Consider the following 15,642-nt stretch of genomic DNA (forward strand, 5'->3'; position numbering starts at 1 on the left):
TTGGGGGTGATCTCTGACATCTACTGATCTTTATTTCCCAGAATGCATTTGAAGAGGGTAAATCCTGGCTGTCAAATGTAGACCCGGAGATGGTTCGCATCAAGCAGGTGCAGAGGATGGCAAATAACGTAAGACCCTCCGAAATCTATGACGTCCCCTCATGCCTTTGGAGGCCGCTTATTATCACACTACACCGCTGATCATACACCCTTACCATTGCCACATTGTCAATTATTCTGGATTATGAGGCATAGGCAGGGTGCTAACCTCCTTAAGGAGACCAGTCCTGTATGGAGACTTACTGGAAGTCCTCCAGAGTATAGAGACGAATGCTCCATGGGAATCGAATATGCAAACATGTATCTTCGAAAAAAGAGAACCATCTTGCTACCGCCACCTTGTGAAAGTGGCTCCCTATGAGTCAAAATCCATCTTTCCAAGAAGCCTTGTGATTTGACAAGAGAATATAACTGGAACAGAGATCCCTGTTTACATAGTTGTTTTGGGGTGCTTGCCCCACATCAGTACGGAGCAGGATTCTGGCTGACTCTGCAGTGGGAAAGGGTTCTGTTTCTTGGGTGATACCTCTTTGCATATTCGTTTCCCATGGAGCATTGCCAATAAATCTTTATGTCATAGAGCACGTCCAGTAAGTCTCTAAACAGGACTGCTCTCTTTAACCACCTCCGGACCGCCTAACGCAGGATCGCGTTCCGGAGGTGGCAGCGCTGCGCAGAGTCACGCATATATGCGTCATCTCGCGAGACGCAAGATTTCCTGTGAACGCGCGCACACAGGCGCGCGCGCTCACAGGAACGGAAGGTAAGAGAGTTGATCTCCAGCCTGCCAGCGGCGATCGTTCGCTGGCAGGCTGGAGATGTGTTTTTTTTAACCCCTAACAGGTATATTAGACGCTGTTTTGATAACAGCGTCTAATATACCTGCTACCTGGTCCTCTGGTGGTCCCCTTTATTTGGATCGACCACCAGAGGACACAGGTAGCTCAGTAAAGTAGCACCAAGCACCACTACACTACACCCCCCCCGTCACTTATTAACCCCTTATTAGCCCCTGATCACCCCTGATCACCCCATATAGACTCCCTGATCACCCCCCTGTCATTGATTACCCCCCTGTCATTGATTACCCCCCTGTAAAGCTCCATTCAGACGTCCGCATGATTTTTACGGATCCACTGATAGATGGATCGGATCCGCAAAACGCATCCGGACGTCTGAATGAAGCCTTACAGGGGCATGATCAATGACTGTGGTGATCACCCCATATAGACTCCCTGATCACCCCCCTGTAAAGCTCCATTCAGATGTCCGCATGATTTTTACAGATGCACTGATAGATGGATCGGATCCGCAAAACGCATCCGGACGTCTGAATGAAGCCTTACAGGGGCATGATCAATGACTGTGGTGATCACCCCATATAGACTCCCTGATCACCCCCCTGTAAAGCTCCATTCAGATGTCCGCATGATTTTTACGGATGCACTGATAGATGGATCGGATCCGCAAAACGCATCCGGACGTCTGAATGAAGCCTTACAGGGGCGTGATCAATGACTGTGGTGATCACCCCCCTGTCATTGATTACCCCCCTGTAAAGCTCCATTCAGATGTCCGCATGATTTTTACGGATGCACTGATAGATGGATCGGATCCGCAAAACGCATACGGACGTCTGAATGAAGCCTTACAGGGGCGTGATCAATGACTGTGGTGATCACCCCATATAGACTCCCTGATCACCCCCCTGTCATTGATTACCCCCCTGTAAAGCTCCATTCAGACGTCCGCATGATTTTTACGGATCCACTGATAGATGGATCGGATCCGCAAAACGCATCCGGACGTCTGAATGAAGCCTTACAGGGGCGTGATCAATGACTGTGGTGATCACCCCATATAGACTCCCTGATCACCCCCCTGTCATTGATTACCCCCCTGTAAAGCTCCATTCAGATGTCCGCATGATTTTTACGGATGCACTGATAGATGGATCGGATCCGCAAAACGCATACGGACGTCTGAATGAAGCCTTACACGGGCATGATCAATGACTGTGGTGATCACCCCATATAGACTCCCTGATCACCCCCCTGTCATTGATCACCCCCCTGTCATTGATCACCCCCCCTGTCATTGATCACCCCCCTGTCATTGATCACTCCCCCTGTCATTGATCACCCCCCCCCTGTCATTGATCACCCCTCTGTAAGGCTCCATTCAGACATTTTTTTGGCCCAAGTTAGCGGAATTATTATTTTTTTTTTCTTACAAAGTCTCATATTCCACTAACTTGTGTCAAAAAATAAAATCTCACATGAACTCATCATACCCCTCACGGAAACCAAATGCGTAAAATTTTTTAGACATTTATATTCCAGACTTCTTCTCACGCTTTAGGGCCCCTAGAATGCCAGGGCAGTATAAATACCCCACATGTGACCCCATTTCGGAAAGAAGACACCCCCAGGTATTCCATGAGGGGCATATTGAGTCCATGAAAGATTGAAATTTTTGTCCCAAGTTAGCGGAACGGGAGACTTTGTGAGAAAAAAATTAAAAATATCAATTTCCGCTAACTTGTGCCAAAAAAAAAAAATTTCTATGAACTCGCCATGCCCCTCATTGAATACCTTGGGGTGTCTTCTTTCCAAAATGGGGTCACATGTGGGGTATTTATACTGCCCTGGCATTCTAGGGGCCCCAAAGCGTGAGAAGAAGTCTGGTATCCAAATGTCAAAAAATGCCCTCCTAAAAGGAATTTGGGCACCTTTGCGCATCTAGGCTGCAAAAAAGTGTCACACATCTGGTATCGCCGTACTCAGGAGAAGTTGGGGAATGTGTTTTGGGGTGTCATTTTATATATACCCATGCTGGGTGAGAGAAATATCTTGGTCAAATGCCAACTTTGTATAAAAAAATGGGAAAAGTTGTCTTTTGCCAAGATATTTCTCTCACCCAGCAAGGGTATATGTAAAATGACACCCCAAAACACATTCCCCAACTTCTCCTGAATACGGCGATACCACATGTGTGACACTTTTTTGCAGCCTAGGTGGGCAAAGGGGCCCATATTCCAAAGAGCACCTTTAGGATTTCACAGGTCATTTACCTACTTACCACACATTAGGGCCCCTGGAAAATGCCAGGGCAGTATAACTACCCCACAAGTGACCCCATTTTGGAAAGAAGACACCCCAAGGTATTCGCTGATGGGCATGGCGAGTTCCTAGAATTTTTTATTTTTTGTCACAAGTTAGTGGAAAATGCAGATTTTTTTTTTTTTTCATACAAAGTCTCATATTCCACTAACTTGTGACAAAAAATAAAAACTTCCATGAACTCACTATGCCCATCAGCGAATACCTTGGGGTGTTTTCTTTCCAAAATGGGGTCACTTGTGGGGTAGTTATACTGCCCTGGCATTCTAGGGGCCCAAATGTGTGGTAAGGAGTTTGAAATCAAATTCTGTAAAAAATGACCTGTGAAATCCAAAAGGTGCTCTTTGGAATATGGGCCCCTTTGCCCACCTAGGCTGCAAAAAAGTGTCACACATCTGGTATCCCCGTACTCAGGAGAAGGTGGGGAATGTGTTTTGGGGTGTCATTTTACATATACCCCTGCTGGGTGAGAGAAATATCTTGGCAAAAGACAACTTTTCCCATTTTTTTATACAAAGTTGGCATTTGACCAAGATATTTATCTCACCCAGCATGGGTATATGTAAAAAGACACCCCAAAACACATTCCTCAACTTCTCCTGAATACAGAGATACCAGATGTGTGACACTTTTTTGCAGCCTAGGTGGGTAAAGGGGCCCACATTCCAAAGAGCACCTTTCGGATTTCACAGGTCATTTTTTACAGAATTTGATTTCAAACTCCTTACCACACATTCGGGCCCCTAGAATGCCAGGGCAGTATAACTACCCCACAAGTGACCCCAGTTTGGAAAGAAGAGACCTCAAGGTATTTGCTGATGGGCATAGTGAGTTCATGGAAGTTTTTATTTTTTGTCACAAGTTAGTGGAATATGAGACTTTGTATGAAAAAAAAAAAAAATCAGCATTTTCCACTAACTTGTGACAAAAAATAAAAAATTCTAGGAACTTGCCATGCCCCTCACTGAATACCTTGGGGTGTTTTCTTTCCAAAATGGGGTCACTTGTGGGGTAGTTATACTGCCCTGGCATTCTAGGGGCCCAAATGTGTGGTAAGGAGTTTGAAATCAAATTCTGTAAAAAATGACCTGTGAAATCCAAAAGGTGCTCTTTGGAATATGGGCCCCTTTGCCCACCTAGGCTGCAAAAAAGTGTCACACATCTGGTATTGCCGTACTCAGGAGAAGGTGGGGAATGTGTTTTGGGGTGTCATTTTACATATACCCATGCTGGGTGAGAGAAATATCTTGGCAAAAGACAACTTTTCCCATTTTTTTATACAAAGTTGGCATTTGACCAAGATATTTATCTCACCCAGCATGGGTATATGTAAAAAGACACCCCAAAACACATTCCTCAACTTCTCCTGAATACAGAGATACCAGATGTGTGACACTTTTTTGCAGCCTAGGTGGGCAAAGGGGCCCATATTCCAAAGAGCACCTTTCGGATTTCACAGGTCATTTTTTACAGAATTTGATTTCAAACTCCTTACCACACATTTGGGCCCCTAGAATGCCAGGGCAGTATAACTACCCCACAAGTGACCCTATTTTGGAAAGAAGAGACCCCAAGGTATTTCGTGATGGGCATAGTGAGTTCATAGAAGTTTTTATTTTTTGTCACAAGTTAGTGGAATATGAGACTTTGTAAGAAAAAAAAAAAAGAAAAAATCATCATTTTCCGCTAACTTGTGACAAAAAATAAAAAGTTCTATGAACTCACTATGCCCATCAGCGAATACCTTAGGGTGTGTACTTTCCGAAATGGGGTCATTTGTGGGGTGTTTGTACTGTCTGGCCATTGTAGAACCTCAGGAAACATGACAGGTGCTCAGAAAGTCAGAGCTGCTTCAAAAAGCGGAAATTCACATTTTTGTACCATAGTTTGTAAACGCTATAACTTTTACCCAAACGATTTTTTTTTTACCCAAACATTTTTTTTTATCAAAGACATGTAGAACTATAAATTTAGAGCAAAATTTCTATATGGATCTCGTTTTTTTTGCAAAATTTTACAACTGAAAGTGAAAAATGTCATTTTTTTGCAAAAAAATCGTTAAATTTCGATTAATAACAAAAAAAGTAAAAATGTCAGCAGCAATGAAATACCACCAAATGAAAGCTCTATTAGTGAGAAGAAAAGGAGGTAAAATTCATTTGGGTGGTAAGTTGCATGACCGAGCAATAAACGGTGAAAGTAGGGTAGGTCAGAAGTGTAAAAAGTGGCCTGGTCTTTCAGGGTGTTTAAGCTATAGGGGGCTGAGGTGGTTAAGGAGATTCAGCACCTTGACTAAGCCGCTTCCAAAGCATCGCACTGACCCGTACTGATGAGAGTCAAGCACCCTGAAACAGCTGCCTATGAAGGAATATCTGGTTTTACTATATTGCCCTGTCCAATCCCAAGGTTTTTTGGAAAGTCTGATCTTGACTCTCATCTCAACTGAGATAGTTCCCTTCCTTGGATTATAAGGTGAAAGGTGCTGTCAGGACACACCCTATTTGTAGTGTTTCTGATAGGTAGCCCACCCACACCGATCTAGGAATGTCCACATGACAGCCCACATACACCAGGCATCTAGTAGACTTCATGTAGGGTTTCGATTCACTTCCATGAAGGACGCATTGCTATCATTACTTGACTGGTGACCGGTGACTCTCTATTACCCTGTGCGTCTGCTCTTTTGCCAGGAAGAGTATACAGAGGAACATGAGCAGCAGAGCAGGAAAGGAAGCTTCCCGGCCATGATCACCCCGACATATCAGACAGCGAGAAAAGCCGCTCAGCTGGCCAGTAATGTAAGTGACCCAGACGAGCTAGGGGAGAGGACTTCTTTGGGGGGTAGAGGACTTCTTTGGGGGGGGGGGGGGGGGATCCTTCTATGGTGGAGGTTTTCTGGGCTGGTCTTCTGATAGGCCGGTATGCATAATACAGTATATTGTGGAACTAAGATGTATTGATGTGGGGGTGCTCTTCCAATGCAGGTGGTCTTATGGAGTAATATCCCTCCATGCGGCCCCTGCAATCACAATATATACTGTGACTATACTCTTATATATCTTTCTACATGACAGGTGGAATACAAGCGCGGGCATGATGAGCGGCTGTCCCAGTACACGAGTCTGGCGGACACAAAGGATATCCTACATGCCAAGTCTGGGGGACAACAGCGCAGTGATGTAAGTGCCCCTAGTCCTCCCTGCACCCCAGAGCACAATGGCTCCTGTAACATCTTTATTTTTTTATCTAGATACAATACACAGAAGACTATGCGGAGCAGAGGGGGAAGGGCAGCTTCCCGGCGCTGATTACTCCAGGCTACCAGATAGCCAAGAAGGCTAATGAGCTGGCCAGTGATGTAAGTGCATGTCTCATGAAGCTTCAGTACCACTTCTAGCCATTAGGTGTCAATGTAGATCCCAACTAAAATCTTCTTACAGTGTCATTTATAGACTATAGGGGGCTGGTTTCATATAACACGAGTGGTACGCATATGTCTACATCACAGTGGACTTTACATCCTGATGGCAGACAGCACAAAAGAGACAAACCTGACTGTTTAAACATATATCCAGCACCTATAGAAGTCAATACAAGCTGCATAAATCTGTATGCAATGACCTTCCCCTAGTGGTGGCTGTATAATCTGTAAATAGTGAGCTCCCTCTAGTGGTGGCTGTATAATCTGTATGTAGTGAGCTCCCTCTAGTGGTGGCTGTATAATCAATATGTAGTGAGCTCCCCCTAGTGGTGGCTGTATAATCTGTATGTAGTGAGCTCCCTCTAGTGGTGGCTGTATAATTAGCATGTAGTGAGCTCCCTCTAGTGGTGGCCATATAATCTGTATGTAGTGAGTTCCCCCTAGTGGTGGCTGTATAATCTGTATGTAGTGAGCTCCCTCTAGTGGTGACTGTATAATCTATATGTAGTGAGCTCCTTCTAGTGGTGACTGTATAATCTGTGTGTAGTGTTCTCCCTCTAGTGGTTATTGTGTCATCTGTAAGTAATGTTCTCCCCCTAGTGGTGGCTATATAATCTGTATGCAGTGATCTCCCTCTAGTGGTGGCTGTATAATCTATATGTATTAAGATCCTCCTAGTTGTGGCTGTATAATCTTTATGTAGTGAGCTCTCCCTAGTGGTGGCTGTATAATCTGTATGTAGTGAGCTCCCTCTAGTGGTGGCTGTATAATCTGTATGTAGTGAGCTCCATCTAGTGGTGGTTGTATGATCTGTATGTAGTGAGCTCCCTCTAGTGGTGGCTGTATATATCTGTATGTAGTGAGCTCCCTCTAGTGGTGGCTGTATATATCTGTATGTTGTGAGCTCCATCTAGTGGTGGTTGTATGATCTGTATGTAATTAGATCCCCCTAGTGGTGGCTGTATAATCTGTATGTAGTGAGCTCTCTCTAGTAGTGGCTGTATAATCTGTATGTAGTGAGCTCCCTCTAGTGGTGGCTGAATATATCTGTATGTTGTGAGCTCTATCTAGTGGTGGTTGTATAATCTCTATGTAGTGAACTCCCTCTAGTGGTGGCTATATAATCTTTATGTAGTGAGCTCCCTCTAGTGGTGGCTGTATATATCTGTATGTTGAGAGCTCCATCTGGTGGTGGTTGTATAATCTGTATGTAGTGAGCTCCTTCTAGTGGTGACTGTATAATCTGTATGTAATTAGATCCCCCTAGTGGTGGCTGTATAATCTGTATGTAGTGAGCTCTCTCTAGTGGTGGCTGTATAATCTGTATGTAGTGAGCTCCCTCTAGTGGTGGTTGTATAATCTGTATGTAGTGAGCTCTCTCTAGTGGTGGCTGTATAATCTGTATGTAGTGAGCTCCCTCTAGTGGTGGCTGTATAATCTGTATGTAACGAGCTCTCTCTAGTGGTGGCTGTGTAATCTGCATGTAGTGAGCTCTCTCTAGTGGTGGCTGTGTAATCTGCATGTAGTGAGCTCCCTCTAGTGGTGGCTGTATAATATGTATGTAATTAGATCCCCCTAGTGGTGGCTGTGTAATCTGTATGTAGTGAGCTCCCTCTAGTGGTGGCTGTATAATCTGTATGTAGTGAGCTCCCTCTAGTGGTGGCTGTATATATCTGTATGTTGTGAGCTCTATCTAGTGGTGGCTGTGTAATCTGTATGTAGTGAGCTCTCTCTAGTGGTGGCTGTATAATCTGTATGTAGTGATCTCCCTCTAGTGGTGGATGTATAATATGTATGTAATTAGATCCCCCTAGTGGTGGCTCTGTAATCTGTATGTAGTGAGCTCCCTCTAGTGGTGGCTGCAAGCAGCTACAATGTTTTTGAAATTCAGAGCTGCATATAAGAATAGCGCTGGGTGCAGTTTTCTGGGGGAGGCAGGGTCTAACACTAATGTTTCTGGACACAGGGCAATGTTCTGTTGTCCAAATGATCAGTTCCTTTTGAAACATTTGCCCCTGCAGGGGGATTATGGCCATGTGGAGAATTCAGTAAACAATGCAGAATGAGGTATAGAATACATAGCTGTGGTAATGCAGAGCCCTTATAGTTGGAGTGTAGTGGGACGTCATGCACCCTCTTATCTCTGTGGCAGGTAAAATATCACCAGCGTTATCAGAGGGAGATGAAGGGGAAAGCAGATGTTACCTCCACCAGACAGAGTACGGACCAGCTGGACCAGGTATGGTGGGGTCTCAGGGGTGCAGAACTGTTGCCTGTACTTCACCCCCCCCCCCCCCCCCGAATGACTGTACTATCTCTTATCAGACCCTTGAAGTCTCAACCGTGTCCATTGTATGATCAGATGGACCCTTAGTCCCTGTAGGAGCTGATACAACCCCTCTAAGGCTACTTTCACACTTGTGTGTGATCCGGCGGGCAGTTCTGTCGTCGGAACTGCCCGCCAGATCCGCCAAACTGCCGCTGACTGAAAGCATTTGTCATGCGGACAGACGGATCTGTCTTGTATCTTTTTTCACATTTTTACCGGTCTGCGCATGCGCAGGCCTGAAGGACGGAATACATTCCTATGGGAAAAAATGCCAGATCATTCAGGCATATCTTCAGTTTTTTTGGCCGGAGATAAAACCGTAGCATGCTGCGGTTTTATCTTTTGCCTGATCAGTCAAAACGACTGAACTGAAGACATCCTGATGCATCCTGAACGGATTGCTCTCCATTCAGAATGCATGGGGATATGCCTGATCAGTGCTTTTCCGGTATTAAGGGCTCTTTCACACTTGCGTTATTGTCTTCCGGCATAGAGTTCCGTCGTCGGGGCTCTATGCCGGAAGAATCCTGATCAGTTTTTTCCTAATGCATCCTGAATGGAGAGAAATCCGTTCAGGATGCATCAGGATGTCTTCAGTTCCGGAACGGAACGTTTTTTGGCCGGAGAAAATACCGCAGCATGCTGCGCTTTTTCCTCCGGCCAAAAATCCGGAACACTTGCCGCAAGGCCGGATCCGGAATTAATGCCCATTGAAAGGCATTGATCCGGATCCGGCCTTAAGCTAAACGTCGTTTCAGCGCATTGCCGGAGCCGACATTTAGCTTTTTCTGAATGGTTACCATGGCTGCCGGGACGCTAAAGTCCTGGCAGCCATGGTAAAGTGTAGCGGGGAGCGGGGGAGCAGTATACTTACCGTCCGTGCGGCTCCCCGGGCGCTCCAGAGTGACGTCAGGGCGCCCCAAGCGCATGGATCACGTGATCGCATGGATCACGTCATCCATGCGCATGGGGCGCTCTGACGTCATTCTGGAGCGCCCCGGGAGCCGCACGGACTGTAAGTATACCGCTCCCCCGCTCCCCGCTCCTACTATGGCAACCAGGACTTTAATAGCGTCCTGGCTGCCATAGTAACACTGAACGCATTTGGAAGACAGTTCCGTCTTCAAATGCTTTCAGTACACTTGCGTTTTTCTGGATCCGGAGTGTAATTCCGGCAAGTGGAGTACACGCCGGATCCGGACAACGCAAGTGTGAAAGAGGCCTTAAGGGCTCTTTCACACTTGCGGCAGGATGGATCCGACATGCTGTTCACCATGTCGGATCCGTCCTGCCGCTATTTCGCCGTGCCGCCGGACCGCCGCTCCGTCCCCATTGTCTATAATGGGGAAGGGGGCAGAGCTCCGGTGCAGCACGACGCAGCAAGGCGAAAGCCGCCGGACTAAAAAGTCCTGCATGTCCGACTTTTTAGTCCGGCGGCTTTCGCCGTGCACCGCCGTGCTGCACCAGAGCTCCGCCCCCGTCCCCATTATAGTCAATGGGGACGGAGCGACGGTCCGGCGGCACGGCGAAATAGCGGCAGGACGGATCCGACAGGGTGAACAGCATGTCGGATCCGTCCTGCCGCAAGTGTGAAAGAGCCCTAAGCCCCTGTGACGGAACTCTATGCCTGAAAAGAAAAACGCTAGTGTGAAAGTACCCTTAGTTTTATCACTGTCACCCCGGATATACAATATCTCCCATAAGTCACTTCTCTTATATTCAGTGTCATGTTTGCAGAAATAAGGGGGGCACATACTTTGTACAGACACAGGGCTACTCTCCCTATAGGTCAGGATAGAAGGTTGGTTACTAATTGATACATCTCTTAGCTCCACCTTGTATACAATGTAACAAGACGTCTTTGATGATGGGGATGCATCTTTTTTGGCAGGAATATGATGAGGATCTGGAGGAGTACAGAGGGAAGGGCAGCTTCCCAGCAATGATCACCCCTGCATATCTCAGCGCCAAAAAGGCTAACGATATCGCCAGTGACGTGAGTATTGGTGTCGCGGGACTGTGGATTCTGCTGTTTTGGTTTTTAGGACACTGTATGTGAATATGACTGATGAATGCTTGTATGAGCTCTGTATGGTGGATGTATGTACACTGCTCAAAAAAATAAAGGGAACACAAAAATAACACATCCTAGATCTGAATTAATTAAATATTCTTCTGAAATACTTTGTTCTTTGCATAGTTGAATGTGCTGACAACAAAATCACACAAAAATAAAAAAATGGAAATCAAATTTTTTAACCCATGGAGGTCTGGATTTGGAGTCACACTCAAAATTAAAGTGGAAAAACACACTACAGGCTGATCCAACTTTGATGTAATGTCCTTAAAACAAGTCAAAATGAGGCTCAGTAGTGGGTGTGGCCTCCATGTGCCTGTATGACCTCCCTACAACGCCTGTGCATGCTCCTGATGAGGTGGCGGACGGTCTCCTGAGGGATCTCCTCCCAGACCTGGACTAAAGCATCTGCCAACTCCTGGACAGTCTGTGGAGCAACGTGACGTTGGTGGATAGAGCGAGACATGATGTCCCAGATGTGCTCAATTGGATTCAGGTCTGGGGAACGGGCGGGCCAGTCCATAGCATCAATGCCTTCGTCTTGCAGGAACTGCTGACACACTCCAGCCACATGAGGTCTAGCATTGTCTTGCATTAGGAGGAACCCAGGGCCAACCGCACCAGCATATGGTCTCACAAGGGGTCTGAGGATCTCATCTCGGTACCTAATGGCAGTCAGGCTACCTCTGGCGAGCACATGGAGGGCTGTGCCGCCCTCCAAAGAAATGCCACCCCACACCATTACTGACCCAATGCCAAACCGGTCATGCTTGAGGATGTTGCAGGCAGCAGAACGTTCTCCATGGCGTCTCCAGAATATGTCACGTCTGTCACATGTGCTCAGTGTGAACCTGCTTTCATCTGTGAAGAGCACAGGGCGCCAGTGGCGAATTTGCCAATCTTGGTGTTCTCTGGCAAATGCCAAACGTCCTGCACGGTGTTGGGCTGTAAGCACAACCCCCACCTGTGGACGTCGGGCCCTCATATCACCCTCATGGAGTCTGTTTCTGACCGTTTGAGCAGACACATGCACATTTGTGGCCTGCTGGAGGTCATTTTGCAGGGCTCTGGCAGTGCTCCTCCTGTTCAGCCTTGCACAAAGGCGGAGGTAGCGGTCCTGCTGCTGGGTTGTTGCCCTCCTACGGCCTCCTCCACGTCTCCTGATGTACTGGCCTGTCTCCTGGTAGCGCCTCCATGCTCTGGACACTACGCTGACAGACACAGCAAACCTTCTTGCCACAGCTCGCATTGATGTGCCATCCTGGATAAGCTGCACTACCTGAGCCACTTGTGTGGGTTGTAGACTCCGTCTCATGCTACCACTAGAGTGAAAGCACCGCCAGCATTCAAAAGTGACCAAAACATCAGCCAGGAAGCATAGGAACTGAGAAGTGGTCTGTGGTCACCACCTGCAGAACCCCTCCTTTATTGGGGGTGTCTTGCTAATTGCCTATAATTTCCACCTGTTGTCTATCCCATTTGCACAACAGCATGTGAAATAGATTGTCACTCAGTGTTGCTTCCTAAGTGGACAGTTTGATTTCACAGAAGTGGGATTGACTTGGAGTTACATTGTGTTGTTTAAGTGTTCCCTTTATTTTTTTGAGCAGTGTATATCTGACCCATGTATGGAGGTTGGATGTATGTATGACTGATATATGGAGAACTGATGTATGCAGGTGTATGACCCATTTATTGAGGATGGGTGCAGGTATGACTAATTGTGGAGGATCGATGTATGTCTCATTTAGGCCTCATGCACACGACCGTTTTTTTTAAGGTCCGCAAAAACGGGGTCCGTAGGTCCGTGATCCGTGTCAGTTTTTTCTTCCGTGGGTCTTCCTTGATTTTTGGAGGATCCACGGACATGAAGAAAAAGTCGTTTTGGTGTCCGCCTGGCCGGGCGGAGCCAAACGGATCCATCCTGACTTACAATGCAAGTCAATGCGGACGGATCCGTTTGACGTTGACACAATATGGTGCAATTGCAAACGGATCCGTCCCCCATTGACTTTTAATGTAAAGTCAGGAGTTAATATACCATAGGATCAGAGTTTTCTCCAGTCCGATGGTATATTTTAACTTGAAGCGTCCCCATCACCATGGGAACGCCTCTATGTTAGAATATACCATCGGATTTGAGTTAGATCGTGAAAACTCATATCCGACAGTATATTCTAACATAGAGGCGTTCCCATAGTGATGGGGACGCTTCAAGTTAGAATATACTAAGAACTGTGTACATGACTGCCCCCTGCTGCCTGACAGCACCCGATCTCTTACAGGGGGCTGTGATCCGCACAATTAACCCCTCAGGTGCCGCACCTGAGGGGTTAATTGTGCGTATCATAGCCCTCTGTAAGAGATCAGGTGCTGCCATGCCATAAGAATCTGTGTTCACTGCTGATAAGCCCTGATTTCTGTATCTTACTGGAGTAACCTGCGCCGCCCACGATGCTCATGGCACCCGTGGGCCCTTCCCGCAGAGATTCCGGTTTTATCTTCGATTTCTTAACATGAAATATTCCTGAGGAGAATCCCAGGACTAAACCCTCGGCCACAGGCGGCCAGACACCGGACTCCGCGGACTGTTCTCAGGCCAAAAATAAGGAATATTCCATGTTCAGCAAATGCATGCTATTTATGTGTCATTAAAAGTTCTGCAACCTTCCTATGTCATACTGAATCAGTTCCCACAGTTGTCAAGAAAAGCTCTCTGCTTGCTGTCTCCAAATAGAAACCTTCGTAGTTTATTTCCTGCGGATACGGACCTGGTCATGTGATGGATGCCCGAGAGTTACTGTCAACAGATGTGCACCTGTGTGTCCCTCAGATGACCAGGGTATGCATACTTTTGCAACCAAGTTTTTATTGCTTCCATGCATCAAAAATGATGAATGAAGAAACGAGAATCGTCTCAATTAAAACGTTGCTGCTGTGTTGTGTATGCAGCTCCCGAGCAGAACTGTATCTCCATGGTTACAGACTACAAACCACCCTTGTGTAGTCAGATCCTGCAGTCATGTGGTTCCCCCTCTGACCTACAAACAGCAGAAGAGTCAGCTGCTGACAGCAGGATCAGACGACACCGTTTCCTTGTAGTCTGTTACCGTGGAGACAGACAAGTCTGCGTAGGAGCTGTAGACGGAAAATAGTTGGAGGTTTTTAATGAAAACGATTTGTAAAGTTGCTTCATTTCTATTATTGATGCTTTAGGGTCACAACACATGATTGCAAAAGTATACAAACTCCACACAGCTGCATGCTCAAGGGCTTTCGAGGGCGGGGGAAGGGGGGTTCTCTGGATAAAATAGCTTTGCTCTGAGGAGGGTTCACTGGTAGACTTTTAGCCCGTTCTTGTGGCCCCCCAGATATAGGCCCTTACACTTATACTGCCATGTGGTGCAGTATTACAGGAGGCACAGCGAAAGGTACAGCAGGGCATGTGGAGACACAGATACCTCTGGAGGGGGCCCAATAAACACAGGACGTGTCCCCTCTCTATTTACTACATTCACCTGTTACAATGTATCAAAATGCAGAAGATGCAAATACAGGAAAATGTAATGCACTGGTCTAAGACTACAACTCTCATTCAATCTCAGGAGGTCAGCGAATAACTATCAGAAAACAATGTCCAGTAATGACCAATAGTCCAGCAGACAAGTGACATCACCCCCAGCATCCACTTACCTCACTCAATGTTCTTCTACTCCCCCCTTTTGCCACCTCTTGCTTTCTAGAACAGAATAATCCAGTTTCTGTAGAATTCACTGTCTGCAGGCAGCAGCTCTATGAACTACACGTGCCATGATGCTTTGCCTAGACAACACACAGGGAGGTGAGGCTGGATGACATATAGATGTAACAGTTACAGGTGTAAGGCACAGGAGAGGCTACAGACGGTGCCCCGCACAGCAGCGCGCAGCCTGTCACAAGCCGTGTATAATGGGGGGCAGAGGTGATAATAGTCTGACATCAGCTACAGGAAACAGGGAGCTGTTTTGTGGTTGTCACCCAATGCATTCCTGAATTGTTGCTATGCAGCGACCCTAACCTAGCCCCTCAAAATTATATTAAATATCAGTATAAAAATCAGTAACTTTTTGTTAATTATTTGTAGTTATTAATTGTCTTATTAAGTACTCACTTATGTCGCCCCCGACTGTTGCACGTGATTTCATTGTGATCAAATGTAACTTCACCTCTTTCTGCAGCTTAAATACAAAGAAAAATACCAGACTCAGGTGAAGGGACATTACGATGGAGTCGGTATGGATCGCCGCACCTTACACGCCATCAAGGCCGGGAACCTCGCCAGCAATGTGAGTGGACCGAGAGGTTGATGCCTGTAGGACAGTTTTGTTACTAGGATGTCTGGATTTTAACATCTGCAGTTAAACTCAATGAAAACTGTATAAATTTATATGCAGTGAGCTCCCTCTACTGGTGGCTGTATAGTCTGTATGTTGTGACATCCCTAAAGTGGTGGCTGTATAATCTGTATGCAGTGAGCTCCATCTAGTGGTGGCTGTATAATCTGTATATACTGAGCTCCCTCTAGTGGTGGCTGTATAATCTGTATATACTGAGCTCCCTCTAGTGGTGGCTGTATAATCTGTATATAGTGAGCT

The 15,642-nt window shown here is 46.4% G+C and overlaps 1 protein-coding gene across 1 annotated transcript in view; it reads left to right on the plus strand.

The window, feature by feature from the left end:
• LOC121004617 (nebulin related anchoring protein) overlaps positions 1-15,642 on the plus strand; it is a 113,316-nt gene that overhangs the window by 30,127 nt on the left and 67,547 nt on the right. Inside the window, exons 5-11 of the mRNA XM_040436847.1 lie at positions 42-128; positions 5,872-5,979; positions 6,256-6,360; positions 6,432-6,539; positions 8,755-8,841; positions 10,823-10,927; positions 15,226-15,333. Of these exons, the coding sequence (XP_040292781.1) occupies positions 42-128; positions 5,872-5,979; positions 6,256-6,360; positions 6,432-6,539; positions 8,755-8,841; positions 10,823-10,927; positions 15,226-15,333 (708 nt within the window). The remainder of the gene's footprint in view (positions 1-41; positions 129-5,871; positions 5,980-6,255; positions 6,361-6,431; positions 6,540-8,754; positions 8,842-10,822; positions 10,928-15,225; positions 15,334-15,642) is intronic.

The sequence above is a fragment of the Bufo bufo genome, chromosome 6 (assembly GCF_905171765.1).
Source record: "Bufo bufo chromosome 6, aBufBuf1.1, whole genome shotgun sequence".
In the NCBI taxonomy this organism is placed as follows: Eukaryota; Metazoa; Chordata; class Amphibia; order Anura; family Bufonidae; genus Bufo; species Bufo bufo.